General features: G+C 41.1%; 1 protein-coding gene across 2 annotated transcripts in view; it reads left to right on the top strand.

Annotated features, from left to right (window-relative positions):
• Window positions 1-22329, top strand: part of LOC109898906 (dystonin) — a 190668-nt gene extending 168339 nt beyond the window's left edge. For both annotated transcript variants that reach the window (XM_031835453.1, XM_031835452.1), the window contains 19 exons: window positions 1728-1897; window positions 2183-2342; window positions 5391-5585; window positions 5916-6044; window positions 6737-6880; window positions 7316-7504; window positions 7778-7913; window positions 8130-8293; window positions 8431-8593; window positions 9279-9433; window positions 11280-11354; window positions 11464-11481; window positions 12661-12765; window positions 14266-14383; window positions 14751-14867; window positions 17114-17307; window positions 17710-17820; window positions 21044-21176; window positions 21293-22329. In XM_031835453.1, coding sequence (XP_031691313.1) covers window positions 1728-1897; window positions 2183-2342; window positions 5391-5585; window positions 5916-6044; window positions 6737-6880; window positions 7316-7504; window positions 7778-7913; window positions 8130-8293; window positions 8431-8593; window positions 9279-9433; window positions 11280-11354; window positions 11464-11481; window positions 12661-12765; window positions 14266-14383; window positions 14751-14867; window positions 17114-17307; window positions 17710-17820; window positions 21044-21176; window positions 21293-21546 — 2730 coding nt within the window. In that variant the 3' untranslated portion in view covers window positions 21547-22329. The remainder of the gene's footprint in view (window positions 1-1727; window positions 1898-2182; window positions 2343-5390; window positions 5586-5915; window positions 6045-6736; window positions 6881-7315; window positions 7505-7777; window positions 7914-8129; window positions 8294-8430; window positions 8594-9278; window positions 9434-11279; window positions 11355-11463; window positions 11482-12660; window positions 12766-14265; window positions 14384-14750; window positions 14868-17113; window positions 17308-17709; window positions 17821-21043; window positions 21177-21292) is intronic.
• Window positions 22330-22581: the final 252 nt, after the last annotated feature.

Genomic DNA, 22581 nt, shown 5'->3' with positions numbered 1-22581 from the left:
TTTAGTCAGCCACCAATTGTGCAAGTTCTCCCACTTAAAAAGATAATTTGCAAATAAATTCATAAAAAATGCTACAATGTGATTTTCTGGATTTTTTTTCTCATTTTGTCTGTCATAGTTGAAGTGTACCAATTATAAATATTACAGGCCTCTCAAATATTTTTAAGTGGGAGAATTGGTGGAATTGGCACAATTGGTGGCTGACTAAATACGTTTTTGCCCCACTGTATGTTTAGATATAGGCCTTATTCTATACATTGTTAGGCTGTAGGTATTTTTAGATATAGGCCTATTGTATGTGTGCATTATTATAGCATCACCATCTTAATTGCATAAATAAATACAAATACACACAACTTTAAGCTACATATTCATTTGAGAGAGGTAATGAACTGCCCAATGATCAGCACAGCAATTGATAAAACAGGACCATGTTCGCAAAACAAGTGTTTTTGAGCTTATGTTAATGTTACACAGGTACACTTATGGTTACAGAAATCAGGAATGGAGACAGGCTCGGTAGACCTTTATATATGAGTGACTGTGTCCAACACACCACAACCTGTTGTTATGTTGGGCACCTACTGACCAAAACAAGATTATGATTGATTTTCTTCTAAATTACATGTATTGCTAAAGTAAAGGTTTAAGGAAATACAGGCAGGCACCACATTACTACAGGACAAAATAGCTTGCCCAATCAAACGTGATTGTCTTGTAGGTATAAAAACAAAGCTTGCTTTTATATAATAATAATAAAATCGTGGAATGGGATTAGTGTGGTGTGTGAAGAATCCAAAAGTTTAACTTGTATGCGGTACAAATCACATTATTGTGGGAACACTTCCTCTTAGAGTATGAATTAGGCTGTTTGAGAAGGTTTGAATCTTAAGCAACCTGCATACATTTTGTTTGAACTACGATAGACCAGCATAGCTAATGAAGTAGGTCAAAGCTGTGTGCTGGAAAGCCTTGGTACTGTAGAGCATGGGTGGAGTAAGCATTGTGCTGTTCATGTGAAGTTCCTTTATTTTTGTCATCTTCAGACCATTGCCTACTTCTCACTTAAAACACATTTTTTTGTTTTTAATTATAGTACACAGTATTCATCAGTGCTTTAGGTGTCAGGAACTAGGCTATTCAGTTGTTGTCCTTGAGCTGTTGTGTGTGAGGCGCTTTTGCTAATCCTTTCATAATCCCTAGATGTACAGAATGTATTAGGGACGGCCCTGATTTTGGATACTTTTAATCCGTATGGATGAAAGACGCTTGAATTGTGACCCCTTGTTTTGGTTTCAGCCACTACATAGTGTCCTTTATGAGCAAATAGGTCACACACACCACTCATAAATTTCAATCCATGACAGAATGTAGACTGTAGCTTAGGGGGACAATCCTCTGTGAAGGAATCTACCTGTTAAATCATATGTAGTGCCTCAGAAATAACTCAGCTGTGGTTTCTCAATTGTGCAGCTGACGATCTGTCAATTCGTAACAAAACAGAAAGTGAGACCATGGTCAAATTGCTTATGCTACTGTTAAATTTCAGACATTTCACTGTTGGCTGTGCAGCTGTCTAGTCTAAAATCTACTAGTTTCTCTTTGCCAGACACACCGTATAAACGTTGAACGGCTGGAGATGAGGCTAAAAACGAGCCACAGGCTGACTTGGATAGGATAAACTAGCCTATATAATGACCATGTCTCTCCACCATTGGTTCACGCAGGAGTTCCAGAAGGCGCTGGGGAGCAAACACTCGGTGTATGACACAACCAGTCGTACGGGACGCGCCCTGAAGGACAAGACGTCACTGCAGGACGACAACCAGAAGCTGGATGACATGCTGAGTGAACTGAGGGACAAGTGGGACACTGTCTGTGGCAAGTCAGTTGAGAGGTAAGAGGACATGACCTGCACATTGCTATGTATCGGACACATAATATGCATATTATTATATATTTTCATCTAATCTTGATAATGATGGATACTGAAACTGTGGGCTTTGTGAAGACTTTTGATATACTGTGATTCAACTATAATTCCTTTCAAAGGCATATTGCCGCAGTTGAGTGTTGCTGTCAAATCGTAATGATATTGCATATATAATAGAAAACAATGATAGTTTCTGCTGTCAGGGGTCATTACGTATTTTCACAAATAATGATCTGTGTTTCCTCTCAGGCAAAACAAGCTTGAGGAGGCACTGCTGTTCTCTGGTCAGTTTACTGATGCCCTTCAGGCCCTGATTGACTGGCTGTACAGAGTGGAGCCTCAGCTGGCCGAGGACCAGCCAGTACATGGAGATATAGACCTGGTCCTTAATCTCATTGACAGTCACAAGGTAAAAAAAATAAAAATTCGTAGAATAGATCTTTATTGTGCAGTTTGGGGGATAAGTGCCTTGTTCAATGGAACAATGGCAGTAGGTGCCTCCTGGGCCTAAGCAAATGTATCTGACTTGATTCTAAAGCGCAAACATATCCTACCTATTTGTGTACCATGTAATAGGAGTCAAAATTCAGAAGCTACACTGTGTGTGGATTTGCTGTTCTCATTGTTCAGCGTATTTTATTCTCCTTCCTGTGGCTCACAGGCTAAATATATTAAATAGGATTATGGCCCGGAGAGCGGTAATTTTTTCCCCCCCGTAAATGTTTGTCGGAAATGGAACTTGTGTTATGTGACAAAACACTGGTTTGAATTGGCAGAGACAAGAGATTGCTGAGGCACAGAGAAATAAAAGGTGCATGGCCTAGCAGGATATCTGAGTCACTGCGCTGAAGTAGATCAACAGTCAGTGCTTGGTTTAGTCACCCTCCATATATGTCCTTCAAATTCATCCAGATTACTTCATGGGGGTGCAGAAGCAAGGTTGAGGGGTAACATGTACAGTGCCTTGCAAAATTATTCATCCCCCTTGGCATATTTCCTATTTGGTTGCATTACAACCTGTCATTTAAATAGATTTTTATTTGGATTTCATGTAATGTACATACACAAAATAGTCCAAATTGGTGAAGTGAAATGAAAAAAAATAACTTGTCAAATAATTATTTAAAAAAATAAAATGGAAAAGCGGTGCGTGCATATGTATTCACCCCTTTGCTATGAAGCCCCTAAATAAGATCTGGTGCAACCAATTACCTTCAGAAGTCACATAATTAGTTAAATGAAGTCCACCTGTGTGCAATCTAAGTGTCACATGATCTCAGTATATATACACTTGTTCTGAAAGGCCCCAGAGTCTGCAACACCACTAAGCAAGGGGCACCACCAAGCAAGCGGCACCATGAAAACCAAGGAGCTCTCCAAACAGGTCAGGGACAAAGTTGTGGAGAAGTACAGATCAGGGTTGTGTTATAAAAAAAATCAACTTTGAACATCCCATGGAGCACCATTAAATCATTTTTTTAAAATGGAAATAATATGGCACCACAACAAACCTGCCAAGGGAGGGCCGCCCACCAAAACTCACGGACCAGGCAAGGAGGGCATTAATTAGAGAGGCAACAAAGAGACCAAATATAACCCTGAAGGAGCTGCAAAGCTCCACAGCGGAGATTGGAGTATCTGTCCATAGGACCACTTTAAGCTGTACACTCCACAGAGCTTGGCATTTATGGAAGAATGGCCAGAAAAAAAGCCATTGCTTAAAGAAAAAAATAAGCAAACATGTTTAGTATTCGTCAAAGGCATGTGGGATACTCTCCAAACAAGGTTCTCTGGTCAGATGAGACTAAAATTGATCTTTTTGGCCATTAAGGAAAACGCTATGCCTGGCACAAACCCAACACCTCTCATCACCCCGAGAGCACCATCCCCATGTGGTGGGTATGTTTTTCATCGGCAGGGACTGGGAAACTGGTCAGAATTGAAGGAATGATGGATGGCGCTAAATACAGGGAAATTCTTGAGGGAAACCTGTTTCACTCTTCCAGAGATTTGAGACTGGGACGGAGGTTCACCTTCCAGCAGGACAATGACCCTAAGCATACTGCTAAAGCAACACTTGAGTGGTTTAAGGGGAACATTTAAATGTCTTGGAATGGCCTAGTCAAAGCCCAGACCTCAATCCAATTGAGAATCTGTGGTATGACTTAAAGATTGCTGTACACCAGCAGAACCCATCCAATTTGAAGGAGCCGGAGCAGTTTTGCCTTGAAGAATGGGCAAAAGTCCCAGTGGCTAGACGTGCGAAGCTTATAGAGACATACCCCAAGAGACTTGCAGCTGTAATTGCTGCCAAAGGTGGCTCTACAAAGTATTGACATTGGGGGGTGAATAGTTATGCACGCTCAAGTTTTCAGTTTTTTGGTCTTGTTTGTTTCACAATAAAAAATATTTGCATTGTCAAAGTGGTAGGCATGTTGTGTAAATCAAATGATACAACCCCCCAAACATCTATTTTAATTCCAGGTTGTAAGGCAACAATATAGGAAAAATGCCATGGGGGGTGAATACTTTTGCTTGCCACTGTAATCGGTTACATGTAATCAGATTACAGATACTTTTTAAAAAACTAGATGATTACTTCTTGGATATTTGCAAAACAGTACATGATGACACCTTTTTGTTTTCTCCATCACATTCAAATCAGCATTGAAAAAAGGCACAAGTTTAAGTTTGTTCCATCTGAGTGAGTCTGACCACAAATCAGAGACCACTATGATGACACACCAAATACGTTTGATGGATCCTTTTTGTCTTCTTCTAAAGCTTCTTAAGGGGAAAGTCATCCAAATGTAACTGAAAGTAAACCATATACATCACTGAGTTTGGGTAATCCATAAGTTACGTTACTGATTACAATTTTAGACAGGTAACAAGTAACTGTAACAGATGACATTTAGAAAATAACTTTCCCAACACTGTTCAAATTGGAAGTGCTTTTAGCACAATGTTAGTGTGTTAGCTGGACAGGTTTCAGGCCTGTTGAACTGTATTAACCTTCAGTGTTGATTTAGGTTATTTTGTTTAGGACCACAGCTTAGCCCTGAGGGAAATGGTGCGAGATGACTGTTTGTATAACCTGGTCTAATTTATATTGGCACAAGGGATATTCTAGCAATAATTACATGTGATGTGGCAAAATGCTGTATATTCAGTAATGGATAGATGGAGTTTGTGGTTATTGGGAAACATGAGTGTGCGTATGTATGTGTGTCTGTGTGTTTGCTTCCATGTTTCTCTGTGTCTGTGTGTTTGCTTCCATGTTTCTCTGTGTCTGTGTGTTTGCTTCCATGTTTCTCTGTGTCTGTGTGTTTGTTTACATGTTTCTCTGTGTCTGTGTGTTTGTTTACATGTATCTCTGCGTCTGTGTGTTTGTTTCCATGTATCTCTGGGTCTGTGTGTCGTGTCTCATTAGTTCTCTCTCTGACGTATCTTCCAGGTGTTCCAAAAGGAGCTGGGGAAGAGGACGGGGAGTGTTGCGGCCCTGAAGCGTTCGGCTAAGGACCTGATTGAGAGCAGCCACGAAGACTCATCCTGGGTCAAAGCTCAGATGCAGGAGCTGAGCGCTCGCTGGGAGACTGTGTGTGCCCGCTCAGTATCTAAACAGACTCGGCTGGAACAGGCATTGTGTCAGGTAGGACTATCACTATGCCAAACCTCTCTATATCACCTATTCAAATTACATTTGTGGCGTTGCAGGTCATCTTTTTATTCAGTTTCACAGATGATCAGATCTAATAAAGTTTTGGGGAGTGGTGGATGGGTTAATATAACAAAAGAGATCTGTTAAATGTCTTAGGAACATCATTCATATGATCATGGCAATCTACTGAGTAGTGCAGTGTGTCTGCAAAAAAAATAATCCTGGAATGCAACCATTCGGACCTGGCTGAGTGCTTAGAGGAATGCTTTTTGCAGACCTGTGTGTTGGTGAACCTCTCTGTCCCCTGTCCTCTGGCTGCAGGCTGAGGAGTTCCACTCTACGGTCCATATCCTGCTGGAGTGGCTGGCCGAGGCTGAGCAGAGCCTTCGTTTCCATGGCACCCTGCCCGACGACGAGGATGCCCTCAGGGCTCTTATCGAGCAGCACAAGGCAAGTGACATTTAACCTGGAACATCGTCATCCTATAGAATAACACAGTGTTTCCCTACAGATTAACTTCCAGGTGGGACACAAAGGTCCCTAAAGCAAAATCCCGCAATATCCATAATATAGAATAAAGCTTTTAGATAAAAGCTGACCAAATGTGAAATGCAATATCGGGCCATAGATTAAGAGTTTTTCTGAGCTATTAAAGCCTTGTATATGCTTTAGGGATCAGGCTTGCATGGAACTATTTTCATCCTGAGCAAAATAGTACCTAGCTCAAACATATGGCAGCTATTCGCAGAGAATGTGGGTTTGTTTCTCCACTCGACTATCATTATTTTCTGCTGAGGGACTCATAATGTATTGTCGACATTAAAAACACACTTCACTTTGACAGTCTTTACACGTCCATTGCACTTGCCAGTAAAAGTAGAAATGCCATACATGGATTTTACATGGTGGTTTGATATTCCATTCCAACTGCTTCACAATATTGACTTTTCCTCAAGCATGATCTCACTGGATCTAAAACAGTTTCCCCTGACTTCACATGTCATTACTTTCTTCATCTCCACTTGACCAGGTATTGAAAGAGGAACCGAGAAACAGAGATACTGGCTGCTAGGTTTCTTTTTTATTTATATTTTGACGCAAACATTGTCGATTGCTAATGGAAGCCAACCGTTCTCTTTCAGGAGTTCATGAAGAAGCAGGAGGAGAAGGGAGTAGGCCTGAACAAAGCCACCAGTATGGGGGAGGCTATCTTGACCATCTGCCATCCAGATTCTATCACCACCATCAAACACTGGAACACCATCATTAAAGCCCGGTTCGAGGAGGTCAGTGAACACTTACATGCCTGTCTGCTGTGCGTCATACTGGAGGGTGACAGATCATACGCCTATATCATGGCAAAGCAGTCTGCCATCTCCTTAAATATCACTTGCATAACCTCAATGATTGCCAGGATGTTTCTTCGCGTTTCTCAGTCATACCGATACAGTACTTTCTCACTTGGCTGTACCTAATCCTAGTTTAAGTGAAAAGCCATGAATGTAATTCTTGTTGTTGGGGGTTCAAATGACTCACTGGGTTGTTTCAATGTCTCAGTGGGTTTGAGCATGGTGCTACTAACACCAGTGTTGTGGGTTTGAATTCGCATGGACCACATGTTACTGAATATATATTACTTTCAATTGTGGTTTGCTTTGGATAAAAGCATCTGCTAAATTACCAGCTGCATTAAATTGATTATTCATGTTTCTCCATATTAGGTTCAGGCTTGGGCACGGCAGCACCAGCAGCGCCTGGCCATGGCCCTCAGTGATCTGCTTGCCACTCAGGAGCTGCTGGAGGGTCTGCTGGGCTGGCTGCAGTGGGCTGAGGCAACACTCAATGAGAAGGACAAGGAGGTCCTGCCTCAGGAGATAGACGAGGTCAAAGCTCTTATTGCTGAACACCAGGTACAGTGTGACCAGGGGCTTGTGTTATCCTCCTTTACTATATGATGTAAAGGAAGCAAATTGTAGAAGGTGGAGTTTGGTGTATTACCTGGTGCTTGGTTGGTCAAACATTTCCCACTTCAATGCTGTTCAATGCCAGTCTGATAGTACTAGAATCTCTTTCTAGTAACATGAGTTACTCTATGTGTACTGTGCATGCATGTACATTGCCTTTGAAGTGAATACGGTATACAGTACAAACTGAAAACATGTTGTTTTTGTGTGGCCCTGCAGACATTCATGGAGGAAATGACCAGGAAACAACCAGATGTTGACACGATCACCAAGACACACAAAAGAAAGGCTGCGGGTGGTAGCGAGCCTGCCATCCAGTCCCAAATCCCTGTCCTGGAGAAAGGAAGAGGTGGAAGTATGTACCCCTACCAGGGGCCCCCTAAACACCCTGACCTCAGCCATCTGGCCCTGCTCTGATGCACTGCCTGCACCATGACACAACATCCTCATAGCTTACCTCACTCTCTTTGTCCCCGAAATGATATTATTCCTATGTTTTTTCTGGTATAGAACAAAAGTTATACAATGGAAAAGCGGTATCACTAAACAGGAGGTTGTTTTTCACTTACAGGAAAGCGTTCTCCCACACAAGCCATGTACCCATCAGCGTCACAGCCTCCCATAGTGACCAAGAACCCCAGGGTCAACCTGTTGGTCAGCAAGTGGCAGCAGGTGTGGCTACTGGCCCTGGACAGGAGGAGGAAACTCAACGATGCCATGGACAGACTTGAGGAGGTACATCTGATCATTTAACCCTATGTTAGCTAAATGTTCATGACTTTATGTGCTTTATGGAGACATTTAGAAATGATCACTATGTGCAGTACAATGTATGTCATAGTGTACAATGTATTGTGGTTTCTTTTTTTCAGCTGAAGGAATTTGCCAACTTTGACTTTGACGTGTGGCGGAAGCGCTACATGCGATGGATGAACCATAAGAAGTCACGTGTCATGGACTTCTTCAGACGCATTGACAAGGACCAGGATGGAAAGGTCACCAGACAGGAGTTCATTGAAGGCATCCTCTCCTCCAGTAAGTCTTGTGAGAGGATCCAATCTGGCTTGCAGGTGGTTTGAGTAAAAAAATATATATCTATATCTATATATATTAAATTAGAAAATACAATTGTGAGTGGGTTGAGGGGAACGAACTTAATATACTTGAAAATTACTAAAACCAAATTGAATCTGTGTAGAAATAATAATGGACCTACATTCGTATAGTTTATTGACAGTCAGGGAGCATTGAAAAACTATGGATATCGGAAAATGTTTTGCTAATTTTGACAGCGAGGAAATATAACCAATTTGGCCCCCGGGCAAAATTACATTTTGCATCTTATCCAGAGCGACTTGCAGAAGCAATTAGGTTTAAGTGCCTTGCTCAAGAGCACATCAACAGATTTTTCACCTAGTCAGCTCGGGGATTCAAACCAGTAACCTTTCAATTACTGGCCCAAAGCTCTTAAATGCTAGGCTGCCTGACACCCTGACCTGTACCCTCACACTCCTGACCTATACCCTCTTCACATTACAGAGCCAAGCCAAGCTGAGCTGCTCTGGGCTGGCCTGGTTACACATTCACCATAGATGTAACTATGCTGGAAAGAACAATGCGAAAATAAAATATCTGAGCCAGCACAGTACGATTCAGTTCAGTATGCTAGTGTGAAAATGCGTTGAGCATCTTACCCCTGTTTTTTAATTTTACATTCCAGAATTCCCTACCAGTCGGCTGGAGATGAGTGCGGTGGCAGACATATTTGACCGGGATGGTGACGGCTACATCGACTACTATGAGTTTGTGGCTGCTCTTCATCCCAACAAAGAGGCATACAAACCCCTCACAGATGCAGACAAAATTGAAGATGAGGTACTACTGTATATGTGTTGACATATAACTCAGACCGTAAATCAGTGTTCCCCCAACTGGTGGCCTGCAGGTGGTTTTATTTGGCCCCCTAAGTTTTCTGAGCAAAAACATAGTTTCATTGTTGGACATAAAAGACTGTAAAAACACCAGTTCCAAAGTTCCCACACACGCAAGCACGGTTTGAAATGATTATGTTTTAATCAAATATTATAAACGAAGCAAAAAAAGAAACGTCCCTTTTCAGAACCCCGTCTTTCAATGATAATTTGTCAAAATTCAAAAAACTTCACAGATCTTCATTGTAAAGGGTTTAAACACTGTTTCCCATGCTTGTTCAATGAACCATAAACAATTAATGAACATGCACCTGTGGAACAGTCGTTAAGACACTAACAGCTTACAGACGGTAGGCAATTAAGGTAACAGTTATGAAAACTTAGGACACTTAAAGAGGCCTTTCTACTGACTCTGAAAAACACCAAAAGTACGATGCCCAGGGTCTGAAAAATCAGCTGCTCATCTGCGTGAACGTGCCTTAGGCATGATGCAAGGAGGCATGAGGGCTGCTGATGTGGCAAGGGCAATAAATTGCAATGTACGCCTAAGACAGCGCTACAGTGAGACAGGACGGATAGCTGATCGTCCTCGCAGTGGCAGACCACGTGGACAGACCACAACAACACCTGCACAGGATTGGTACATCCGAACATCAAACCTGCAGGACAGGTACAGGATGGCAACAACAACTGCCCGAGTTACACCAGGAACGCACAATCCCTCCATCAGTGCTCAGACTGTCTGCAATAGGCTGAGAGAGGCTGGACTGAGGACTTGTAGGCCTGTTGTAAAGTAGGTTCTCACCAGACATCCCAGTCAACAATGTCGCCTATGGGCATAAACCCACCATCGTTGGACCAGACAGGACTGGCAAAAGTGCTCTTCACTGACAAGTCACAGTTTTGTCTCATCGGGGATGATGGTCGGATTTGCGCTTATCGTCGAAGGAATGAGCGTTACATTGAGGCCTGTACTCTGGAGCTGGATCGATTTGGAGGTGGATGGTCCGTCATGGTCTGGGGTGGACTTAGCTTGTCATTGCAGGCAATCTCAACGCTGTGCGTTACAGGGAAGACACCCTCCTCCCTCATGTGGTAGCCTTCCTCCAGAGTCATCCTGACATGACACTCCAGCATGACAATGCCACCAGCCATACATCGTTCTGTGTGTGAGTTCCTGCAAGACAGGAATGTTAGTGTTCTTCCATGGCCAGCGAAGAGCCCGGATCTCAATCCCACAGGGACCTGTTGGATCGGAGGGTGAGGGCCAGGGCCATTTCCCCCCCAGAAATGTCCGGGAACTTGCAGATGCCTTGGTGGAAGAGTAACATCTCATAGCAAGAACTGGCAAATCTGGTGCAGTCCATGAGGAGGAGATGCACTGCAGTACTTAATGCAGCTGGTGGCCACACCAGATACTGACTGTTACTTTTGATTTTGTTCAGGGACACATTATTCCATTTCTGTTAGTCACATGTCTGTGGAACTTGTTCAGTTTATGTCTCAGTTGTTGAATCTTGTTATGTTCATACAATTATTTACACAAGTTTTCTGAAAATGAACGCAGTTGACAGTGAGAGGACGTTTCTTTTTTTGCTGAGTTTATATTTTTGCGGTCTATTTGCAGTCTACAAATGATTTGTAATTATGTTCCGGTCTCCCGACCATCCGCTCAAGAACAAATCAGTCCACAGCTGAATCTAGTTGATGATCCGTAAATCATTGGAACTAATGTATTACCTTCCCGCAATATAAATGATGTCTAAATTGTTTTTTTTCTTCTTTTGTAGGTCACACGCCAAGTGGCAAAATGCAAGTGTCCTAAACGATTCCAAGTTGAGCAAATTGGTGCCAACAAATACAGGGTAAGAGGATTTTGTGAATACCCTATACGTTACCTTAAGTGTTCAGTGAAACATGTGCTTTATGAAAAACTAATTTGTAACTTTTTTTCATTGTCCCTTCCACGACCAGTTCTACCTTGGAAACCAGGTACATATGACAGGCTCAGGCCGCTCTTTGTCGTTATCTATGATGTGGTGCTGTGCCTAATCAACCCCTCCTCTCTTTTTTGTTGACCCTGTTTCTTTTCCAATTAACATTAACATTTTGCCAAGAGTCTTCCAAGACATAATCACGATGGAACTCAGAAGTAGATACACTAGACAGCAATAATTCTTTCAGACATTTCCATTCACTTGAAAAGGCTCACTTTTAATTTGTTTATTAGTCTATGATAATAATAATAGCTATGTGGGTAGTTCCACCGGCATAAGTAGTTGGGATATTGGATTGGGTCTGGCTGGCTGGCGTGGGAAAGCAGCTGGTGCCTATAACTGGTGCAGGTGGAGGACCATTGATGTAGTAGCCTGCTAGGAATGACTGTGCAATAAAATAATCCCCTTTTGGGTCATGGGCTTTCTTCAGCTCATGCCAAGAATGAAATGGCCACAGTGTCATAAAATGCATCTTTGTGTATATATAACCTGTACTGGTTGATTGTGCAGATAAAAATAGTGACAGTAATGCTCTTATTTAGATAGGAAATAACATTGAGCTTGTGATCATTTCTAAAACTACAAATCAGCATGTAAGGCAGTCAAGTGTTATAATGCTTTGAAGTCCAATGCTGATTCAAGTATTCCCTCTTATTTGTAGTTGCTTTTGAGCTTCCAATAAGAAATAATAGGTTTTCCAGGTTTTCCCCCCTCATGTGCTATAATTGGACCATTTGGGCAGTTTGGGATTTAGAATGCTTTTAATGTGTGGTTGCCTGTTGCTTCTCTTTTATTTCCTGTGATTGATTTGTCTCAGTAATGGCTGACATGACTTTGTATAACAGCTTTTTTTGTTCAACAAACATTAACTGCTTTCCCTTTAAAGATGTGCGAACACCTTTCCCATTGTTAGGACATTATCTTGCTTGATTTTATTTGATTGAGTTCAAATGGGCAAAGAAATGCATGTTGCAATACAGGATACATAACTCATATAAAATGAATGGTCCATTCACTTTCTGAAACATTGATGGCTGTTTGTTGAGGAGAATGAATAGGGGTATATAGGGGAAACAAACCGTATACAGCATGTATTTGTAAGATAATGTGTGTCTTCTTCACCAGTTTGTATTCGTTTATTACTCAAAATCAACTTAAACAATTTTTTTGACAGTTTGGTCTGGTTCACTGCTTACATGATGATGAGATAATAGCAAACAGGGACAGTCAGAATCTAACCCCCCACCTACACGTTGCGGTTTTGGAAAGCTGTATTCTGGTAAATGGGCATTCTTAAGCCATTTGTTGTGACTATTTTTATTCTCCAGATCATTTTCCAATTCAATTCATCACTTTTACTGTACTTGATCACAAAATTCACCAGTGTCATTCAATCATTATGGGAATCACATAATTGAATTTAAATGAGATTGTTACAATAGGCACCTAACTGGAGGCTCATCAATGTGTGGTCATGTTTGATTGTTTACACCGTGGTTGACTGGAGAGATGATAAGATGCCATCCCCCATGTTGTTCCTCATTGGAGCTCAGCTGCATTGGTTCCTCCATCAATGTCAATGCATCTATGAATATGGTGATTTGTTCTGTAGTGATAGAAAGTGCAACTGTTCACGTTGTTGGTTTGCAGGAGATTTTGTCCGTTTTGTCTGTTTGTGCTATTGATTGTGCTATGATGTGACAATGTTTGATGGAAAGCATGAGGCCATGGTTGTTGTGTTGTCAAATCTGCTAACCCCTTGGCCATATCCAACTGGCTGGCTTCTCCTGCAAATACTCTTCTTATGACGCTTGGCTGTTTGTTCACCCTCCATATCAGGCTTGTTTGAAAGCTTTGCAAGATACATGCAAACAGCCCATAGTAAAGTCGAAAATAACAAACATGTCCCAAAAGAAGGTAAGGATAGACTGCAACACTATAGTGCCCCCTAGTGGTTGAGTTTCATCTCTTCAGTCTAATGCTCTTTATATTATACAGCCTGTTATAGGAGTTTCCAGTTGAAAATGTGAAAAAATGAGTAAACATTCCTAAATTATAATATTGATAAATGACAATATTGATTAATGACAAATGATTAACTTACTAATTATTACATTTACTTGCAACCTTAATCATAAGGGATATATAACATTGTCATAACAATGATATTGACCTCAGATGCCCTAACCAGTCAAAATACTAGTTGTTATATCATGATTATGACAGATGTATGTAGGCTACGATAAGCCTGTTGACAGGGGGTATCAAGTAAAGTGTTACCCATTTCACCTCAATTACAAATCAATGTATCCCAATTTCACAAGTCACACACCAATCCCACATGGTTGACAATGATGAATGCACTAATACATTCTGGGAAGGCAAAACCAGTTGGATTGACCCTCCATTTGTGTCTATGAGAATGAAACCTTGATGTTGTTGCTTTGTGTCTCAATCAATGGGCTTAGCTGAGCAACACAAGAAAGAAACCAGACAGCAAAACCATCCTCTCTCATCTAGTGATGAAGTGAAATCCATTTTAGTTAAGTCATATTTCATATGTATAACTAGTCGTTGTAATCCACAAGTCAGAAGACACAATGTAATCAGGCACCAACTCATAGACGGATAAACTTCCTCCTAACAATCTCCAAATTGTAGCATCTGCTGGTTTCTGGTGTTGCACAGCTTCAAGTCTTGTCCAGTGTTGTTGATGCAGAGTAGTGCTTAGTGACTCCTGGCCTCACCTTCCTCTCTGTCCTCCCTCCTCCCTCTGCAGTTCGGAGACTCCCAGCAGCTGCGTCTGGTGCGGATCCTGCGGAGCACTGTGATGGTGCGCGTTGGTGGAGGCTGGATGGCTCTGGATGAGTTCCTTGTAAAGAACGACCCATGTCGAGGTAAGGCACCAGACAGGACAGGGTAAACTTTAGAAAATGTCATTCATTTTAAGAAAGGGAAATCTCTGGATTCGGTTTCACTCGTGTGTCACTTATGTTTTAATTGTCTATTTTTAGATAGCGGTGCTCCAGCTGATTCAGTATTTATTACCATATGATTTGATGTTGTGTAATGGATTTCACTCTGATTAAATGATATGGCTGGATAAGGCTGAATGTGGCATGTAGAGTCTTGAGTGTGTGTCTGAGTGTATGTTGCTACTCTATTGCTTACAGTATCAGATCCTACTGCAGAAGTTCCTCTATTTATGTGTTTAAATGTTCCTGCTAAATGCCTTCCTACTGCTTCCTACGCCTTCCTCTCCAGTTCATCACCACGGGAGTAAAATGTTGCGCTCGGAATCAAACTCTTCAATTACTCAGTCTCCTATAGGTTGGCAACAAATCTCACACTTTCTCACCTTGCTCCATGAACCCCCCAGTGGTATGTGTGTCTGCATCACCGTATGTGTAAGGGGGGTTAATGTGTGGGTGTGTGTACAAAATGGGTGTGTTGGAGTGCTCATTGTGAATGGCGTTCCCATAAAGCGACTCCACTCACACTCTCCTGTTATCCAGCGGTCTGTGGGTCTTCATGCATGCCGTCATTTTCTCTGAGTCACATCACCTGCTTCTGAATCTCTCTTTACTTACTGACCTCCAGGCTAACACCAGTTCTCTCTCTCTCTATCGCTCTCTCTCTCTATCGCTCTCTCTCTCTGTCTCTCTCTCTCTCTATTGCTCTGTCTCTCTATATCGCTCTCTATCGCTCTCTCTCTATCGCTCTATCTATCTCTCTCTCTATCTATCGCTCTCTATCGCTATCACTCTCTATCGCTGTCGCTCTCTCTCTCTCGCTCTCTCTATCACTCTCTCTCTCTCATCGTGCTCTCTCTCTATCGCTGTCTCTCTCTTTCTCATCGCGCTCTCTCATCGCGCTCTCTCTCTATCGCTCTCTCTATCGCTGTCTTTCTCTCTCTATCGCTCCCTCTCTCTCTATCGCTCTCTCGATCGCTGTCTCTCTCTCTCTATAGCTCTCTCTCTCTCTATCGCTGTCTCTCTCTCTATTGCTGTCTCTCTCTCTCGCTATTGCTGTCTCTCTATCGCTGTCTCTCTCTCTCGCTATTGCTGTCTCTCTCTCTATCGCTGTCTCTCTCTCTCGCTATTGCTGTCTCTCTCTCTCTACCCTGCTTCTCTCTCTCTATTGCTGTCTCTTTCTCTCTATTGCTGTCTCTCTCTCTCTCTCTCTTTACCCTGCTGTCTCTCTATCTATTGTCTATCTATTGTTAACTGTCTCTCTCTATTGTTGTCTCTCTCTATCTATCGCTTTCTCTCTCTCTCTCTCTCTCTCTCTCTCTCTCTCTCTCTCTCTCTCTCTCTATAGTCTATCTATTGTTAACTGTCTCTCTCTCTCTATTGTTGTCTCTCTCTATCGCTGTCTCTCTCTCTATCGCTCTCTCTCTCGCTTTATCGCTCTCTCTCTCTATCGCTCTCTCTCTGTCATCGCGCTCTTTCTCTCTATCGCACTCTCTCTCTATCGCTCTCTCTCGCTCTCTCTCTATCGCTCTCTCTCTATCGCTCTCTCTCTATAGCTCTCTCTCTCTCTATATCGCTCTCTCTATCGCTCTCTCTCTCTCTCTCTCTCTCTCTCGCTCTCTCTCTCTCTCTCTATCGCTCTCTCTCTCTGTCTATCGCTGTCTCTTTCTATCGCTGTCTCTCTCTATGGCTGTCTCTCTCATCGTGCTCTCTCTCTCTATCGCGCTCTCTCTCTATCGCGCTCTCTCTCTATCGCGCTCTCTCTCTATCGCTCCCTCTCTCGCTCTCTTTCTCTCTTTCTCTCTTTCTCTCTTTCTCTCCTATCTATCTATCTATCTATCTATCTATCTATCTATCTATCTATCTATCTATCTATCTATCTATCTATCTATCTATCTATCTATCTATCTATCTATCTATCTATCTATCTATCTATCTATCTATCTATCTATCTATCTATCTATCTATCTATCTATCTATCTATCTATCTATCTATCTATCTATCTATCTATCTATCTATCTATCTATCTATCTATCTAAAAAGCAGCCAGTGGCTTTGTGCACCTTTTCTTTTTGCAGTGCCGCTGACAATCACTGGGTTTCCCAGCAATTGACTATTTCCGCCTAAAGGCTATGCGGGGGAGAAATAGTTACTTATAGTTATATGGCTAATGTTCTAAGCCACTGGAATTCATCATCATTTTTTTGGGGTGACCATAGATTCTTCTATGTATCTTTATTTTGTTTTGCGAGGTTGGGGTGATGGAGGCGTTTATTGATTTGTATGTGCAGAGTGAGTCTGTTGTACTGTACATTAAGCACTCTGTCCATATGAATCTCTATCGGTTAAGAATGTCCTTTTCACAGCACTTCCTATTGGGACTGTTTGTTTTCAGTGAGTTTGCCATTGTGGCTAAGTGATGTGAAACTGCATGTCCTTCATTCACACGTGTTTATTTGCACAATAGTCCAATCACAAATAGTATAAACAGCAACCTGTATTCATTTCAAATGGTCTGCTGTTTCTAAAAGCAGGCACTCATCATACATTTACTCACTCCACTGAAATGAATTAGGTTCACCTTACTTATAATCAATCATACACCAACAACCATGCATATGTCTTACTGTATGTTGTCATATTTTACCCCCCAGCCAAAGGCAGGACAAACATGGAGCTGCGAGAAAAGTTCATTCTCCCAGAGGGCACCACTCAGGTGATGGCAAGCTTCCGGTATAGAGGTCGTAGGTCGCGGCCGTCGTCACGAGCTGCCTCTCCCAACAGGTCAAACTCTAGCCATAGCTGTCCGGCCCAGCATAATAACCCAGCCTTGCCCAGCACACCCAAGGTAAGAGACGCCCACAATCTGGGTAGGAGCTTTTGACTACATACTCCTTCTTCCACAGCAAATACATGTATTAACTTCACTGACAACAGAGCAAAATTGGCTAATGACTTGTATTTAATGACCATAGGAAGCTAGATGTATTTGAACAATTTCTACAGAAACGGTGTGTGTTGGTTTGTCTGCCATTCCCCACATGCTGCCAACCATATCTATTGTTTTTCATTTGTCTATTTTATCATTTGTTTATATACGTTGTTTTTGGTTGTCTGATATATTTTGATCATTCCTTTCTTTTGTCATATATCATAGCTCTTCATTTAGTCTACCTGTACTCCTTTTAGTTATTGATTTCTCCATCTGAATCCCTGTGTTTGTGTGTTTGACTTGCCATTATTCCCCCAGACTCCCCAACACATAACTCGCAATTATGATAAACCCTGGCTGACAAACAGCAAACCCTCCACTCCTCTTAAATCATCAGACTCCTTTGAGAGCCAAGGTTCATCCTCTGAGGTATAGTGAATCAACAGGGTCTGGAACGCTCCAGAGCTCTGAACCTAACAACTGCTGCCTCCTACAATACCATCTAACTGAATTGTATAGTGTCTGAGTAAAAGGAAAAAGGAAATAAAGTAGGTTTTTCCACTAATAACTACTTAGATAGCCCTACCCCTTCCCCTTGGCCCTAACTTCACAATAATTGAATATCTAAAGCATGGCCAACCAAATATTGGTAACGGCAGATAAAGAAGACATTTTCTAAAGATCGACATAATTTTCATCCGTTTCGACAGGAGCAGATTTTTTTCTTCTTTATCTTTCTTTATTGCTAAAAAATGATGATGGGAACTGTGTTTTTAGAATAAATTATGATTGCCGAATAATTTTTAAGGTATGTGGGTCACGTGCTGTCATCACATAGCCATAAGTTCCACTCCACATTTAAAGATGCACTATGAAGAAATCGCTCTGCCATTTCCTGGTGGCTAAAATTCTAATAGTTCGCCTAATTTCAGTTTATGTCACAAAACAAGCAAGTGTAGTGTAGAGAGTCATTGTACCATCTAAACTGCTGTGAAATATATTTTCCATAACTAAAAATACTGTATTTTCAGTTGTTTGAAGCTGGTGAACAAAACCGAAAGTAAAAGACACAAAAACTAAACTTAAGATCTGGAAGCATAGAAATAGCGCACACAGAACAGATCTTGCAAGACATTCTTTCAATGATAGTGACAGCTCTATAACAAAAATGTCACATTGCAGCTTTAATTCTAAATGCCTAGCCTACTGCTTGCAAAATAAAAATAATTTTACTATAAAAAATTATGTTTTTCCTGAGTTTCAAGAATAACTGAATTTCTTCACTTTGCTTTTCTGATTGGCTGACAAGTTTTACCATTCAATTATCTCAGATCTACAGGAGTGCAAGTTTCACCATGGCCCGGACTAGCCTAGGCAGCCGTTAGGCACATGAGAATCATTAGAATTTGGCAAATATAACTCATTTCTTGCATTCTATCAGGAAACAGATAGGTTGAAAGGCATACAGTTGTCGCCAATTTATTAATGCACAATTTGCCTAAATGGGTAATGGAAACACTTCAACCACTCCATTTTTATTTGACACTGTAGGTTCTTGCGATTTAAAGGTGTGACGCCATTACAATCAGCAGTTTTTATCGACACAAGATAGTTCAATGGAAATGCCCCCTAGCAGGCAATTGTTGCATCTATTTTCTATGCTAACTTTCTAATGTCTAAAAAAAATCGCTGGACAAGTTAATGGAAACATAGCTATTGACGGTCAATCAATTATCCCATGTCAGCTAACATTTTATAGTTTGCTAGGTAAGTTAGTCTAGTCAGCTATCTTAACCTTGCAGTAATCATGGTCAAATTACTGACCAGGCACCCAAAGCAGGTGCCCTCATTGATTTTGTTAGTCACTCTCACTCAGATATCATATCAACATGACATAAGTACTTTAAACCACTAGCCATGACTTATGTAAAAATACTTTAAATTACTACTTAAGTTGTTTTTGTGTGTATCTGTACTTACTATTGATATTTTGGACAACTTTTAATTTTACTTCACTACATTCCTAAACAAAATAATGTACTTTCTACTCCATATGTTATTCCTCACACACAACAGTACTCATTACATTTTGAATGCTTAGCAGGACAGGAAAATGGTCCAATTCATGCACTTATCAAGAGAACATGCCTGGTCATCCCTACTGTCTCTGATTTGGCAGACTCACTAAACACAAATGCTTCATTTGTAAATGGAGTGTGCCTCTGGCTATTCATTAATAAATCAAAAACAAGAAAATTGTGCCATCTGGTTTGCTTAATATAAGCAATTTGAAATGATTATACTTTTACTTTTGATACTTAAGTATATTTTTGCAATTACATTTCATTTTGATACTTAAGTATATTTAAAACCAAATACTTTTGTTCAAGTAGTATTTTACTGGGTGACTTTTACTTGAGTCATTTTCTATTAAGGTATTTTTTACTTTTACTCAAGTATGACAATTGGGTACTTTTTACACCACTCATGGCAAAATGTGTAGAACTGCAGGAAACAGGCATTAAAACGGCAAAATGTTCTCTCTGCCCCATGGCAAAATGTTCTCTCTGCCCCATGGCAAAATGTTCTCTCTGCCCCATGGCAAAATGTTCTCTCTGCCCCATGGCAAAATGTTCTCTCTGCCCCATGGCAAAATGTTCTCTCTGCCCCATGGCTAAATGAGTAGAATAGCAATTAGTTTAATTAGTTTCAAGACTGCTACATTTTCCCGCTGCCCCTTAGAAAAATGTGTAGAATTGCAGAAAATGTGCTTTAAAACTGCAACATTTTCCCAAAACGTTATTAGCCTGATGAACATAGAAACTAAGTTGCAGTTTCTATGCTACAATGGTGAAATGTTTTATACATCTTTAATAATGGTAATCAGAATGTGTTGTTATATGGCTGCGATCTGATTGTTTGAATTGTAATTTTATGATTACTTTCAAAAAAGCTTTTGTTTCAAGACCCTAAAAAGATATTGTTTACATTTTTACATTTCTAAATAATTAACCAAGCCCAGAAGTTTGACCACCCCTGATCTAAAGAGTCTGGATAGGTGTAAAATGTGTAGTGGTGGAGCTTCCGCCACTACACAATCCCCCAGAATGAAGAAGGCAGATCTGCTATTATCAAAGTGTTAAGGCCAAAGGGGAAGTGTAGGGAGCAAATTGTGATTGAAGGGAGTACATAAGATGTATATTTGTTGTCTTTTAGAGGCCCGATTTCATTTTGTATTTTTAATTTAATGCTTTAAAGTACTAACTGGTGATCGTTGTGGAACATTCTCTCTGTTGTCAAATACCTTCTCTAACTAACTCAAACTAAGAACTGACCCGCTGTTCTGTGTTGCATGTTGAACTGTTTATCTGTTAATCCACTGTACAAGTTTAAGTTGTTCCTGAAATATCATACAGTACATCAACTTTTCATTCAACACAATAACCCCTTATATTGGATGTCCGTGGGGTTTGATCAGATTTCATCGGAATGCCACATTGCATAACATGCTAATTAGAGAAGAATTACCAGTGTTCGAAGAGTCGATGTACTAGACTAGAGAATCGTCTTCTTCTGTGATTTACCATTGCGTACCTAGATATGTTTTTGTAAACATAGAGAAAAATGCTAACAAATGCTCTGTCTTTTGCAGAGCACTCCGATACAGGGAAGTAAACTGCGGCTCCCTGGATACTTGTCAGGAAAAGGTTTCCAGTCAGGAGAAGAGCAGGGAACCCTGATCAATGCTGCTGTGATGAAAGCACGGGGACAGGCGATAGGGTTTGGTGAGTAGAGCCTCCTTTTGAAAAGCAGCTAAAGGGCTCTGCTGTTCGGGTCTGCTATTAAAGTTACCAGTTGCTGTAACCAGACAATAACCATACCGGAATCTTTTGTCCCCCAGAATCGAGAAGGTCCGGCAGCCGACCTGGAAGTAAAGCAGGCAGCCGAGGGAGCAGCCGGAGGGGAAGCGATGCTTCAGACTTCGACATTTCGGATATCGCATCGGTGTGCTCCGACACATCGGAGACGGTGGGTGACACCAGTCGGGCTACACCCCGCTCGTCATCACGTCAACACGGAGGCAAGCCCTCCAGAATCCCGACTCCTCAAAGAAGGTCGACTCCCAGCAAACTGGCCCAGACCTCCAAGAGATAGTCAGGGGCCTTGAGACAACCACGTTGGCCCAAAGTGACAAGAGAGACTGGCGTATGTGTTGATTATTTAAAGTCTTGTGAAGATGTAAAATATTCTGTTGAATAGAAAAATGGTTTATTATTAAGTGAGAATGGAATGCCAATGGCCTTGTGTTTGTCTTAATGTATTTAATTTTTTGTGAATAATGTCAAATTATTATGACTATTTTATTTTATTGACGCTAAACCTGAAGAGTTTAAAGAAACTGAAAAGAAAAAAACATGGAGAAGACCACACTGTATGCTCAACTAACAGTTCTGTACACTAATGAATGGCAGCACACAGCATTGTGCTCGTGAGAGGGTTACTGAATGTTCTGTATGCTGACATGCGTGTGACAGATCCTGTGGGACACCTCAATTATCTATTATCTATTTAAAGTGCAATGATGTACTGCCAAAATGCATTTAAAGGGCAATACAATATACCTGTAGCCTACCACATAGTAAACACTGCAAATAATTATGTTCTGACTGAGATGACTGTTGAAGGCAAGTTCACGCAGAAATCCCTCAATATCCAGGCTTTAAAGTACTCCACCTTACCTTCGGTAGTACTGTTTTGTTTGGTCAACTTACAGTGATGTGTGCCATTTTACCTTGGACATTGGCCTCCCCGGACCCTGAGTAGACATTCTTTAGTGCATTTGTCAGTGTATGGTTCATTTTGCTAGAGTGGAAAGGATCGCTGTTAACGTTTTGTAATAAATCTGCTAGCAGAAAGCTACCATGGGATACTGACCTGGATCACATACTTGTCTGTTTTTTTACATGATGTTATACATTATTGTTACAGAATAATGTATAATTTCTGTAGATTGACCCAATAGGATGCAGCGGAGACAAAAGAAATCTAGCATCATATAGAAATGGGAAGTATTTCATAAAGTCTCGTGATGACTCGTGGTGTTATTATATAATGTACAGAGAAAGGCAAAGGGGGATATCTAGTCAATTGTACAACTGAATGCATTCAACTGAAATGTGTCTTCTGCAT

This window comes from Oncorhynchus kisutch, linkage group LG11 (genome assembly GCF_002021735.2).
Source record: "Oncorhynchus kisutch isolate 150728-3 linkage group LG11, Okis_V2, whole genome shotgun sequence".
NCBI lineage: Eukaryota > Metazoa > Chordata > Actinopteri > Salmoniformes > Salmonidae > Oncorhynchus > Oncorhynchus kisutch.
Note: the sequence above shows the minus strand (reverse complement) of the source record. Positions and strands in the feature narration are given on the sequence as shown.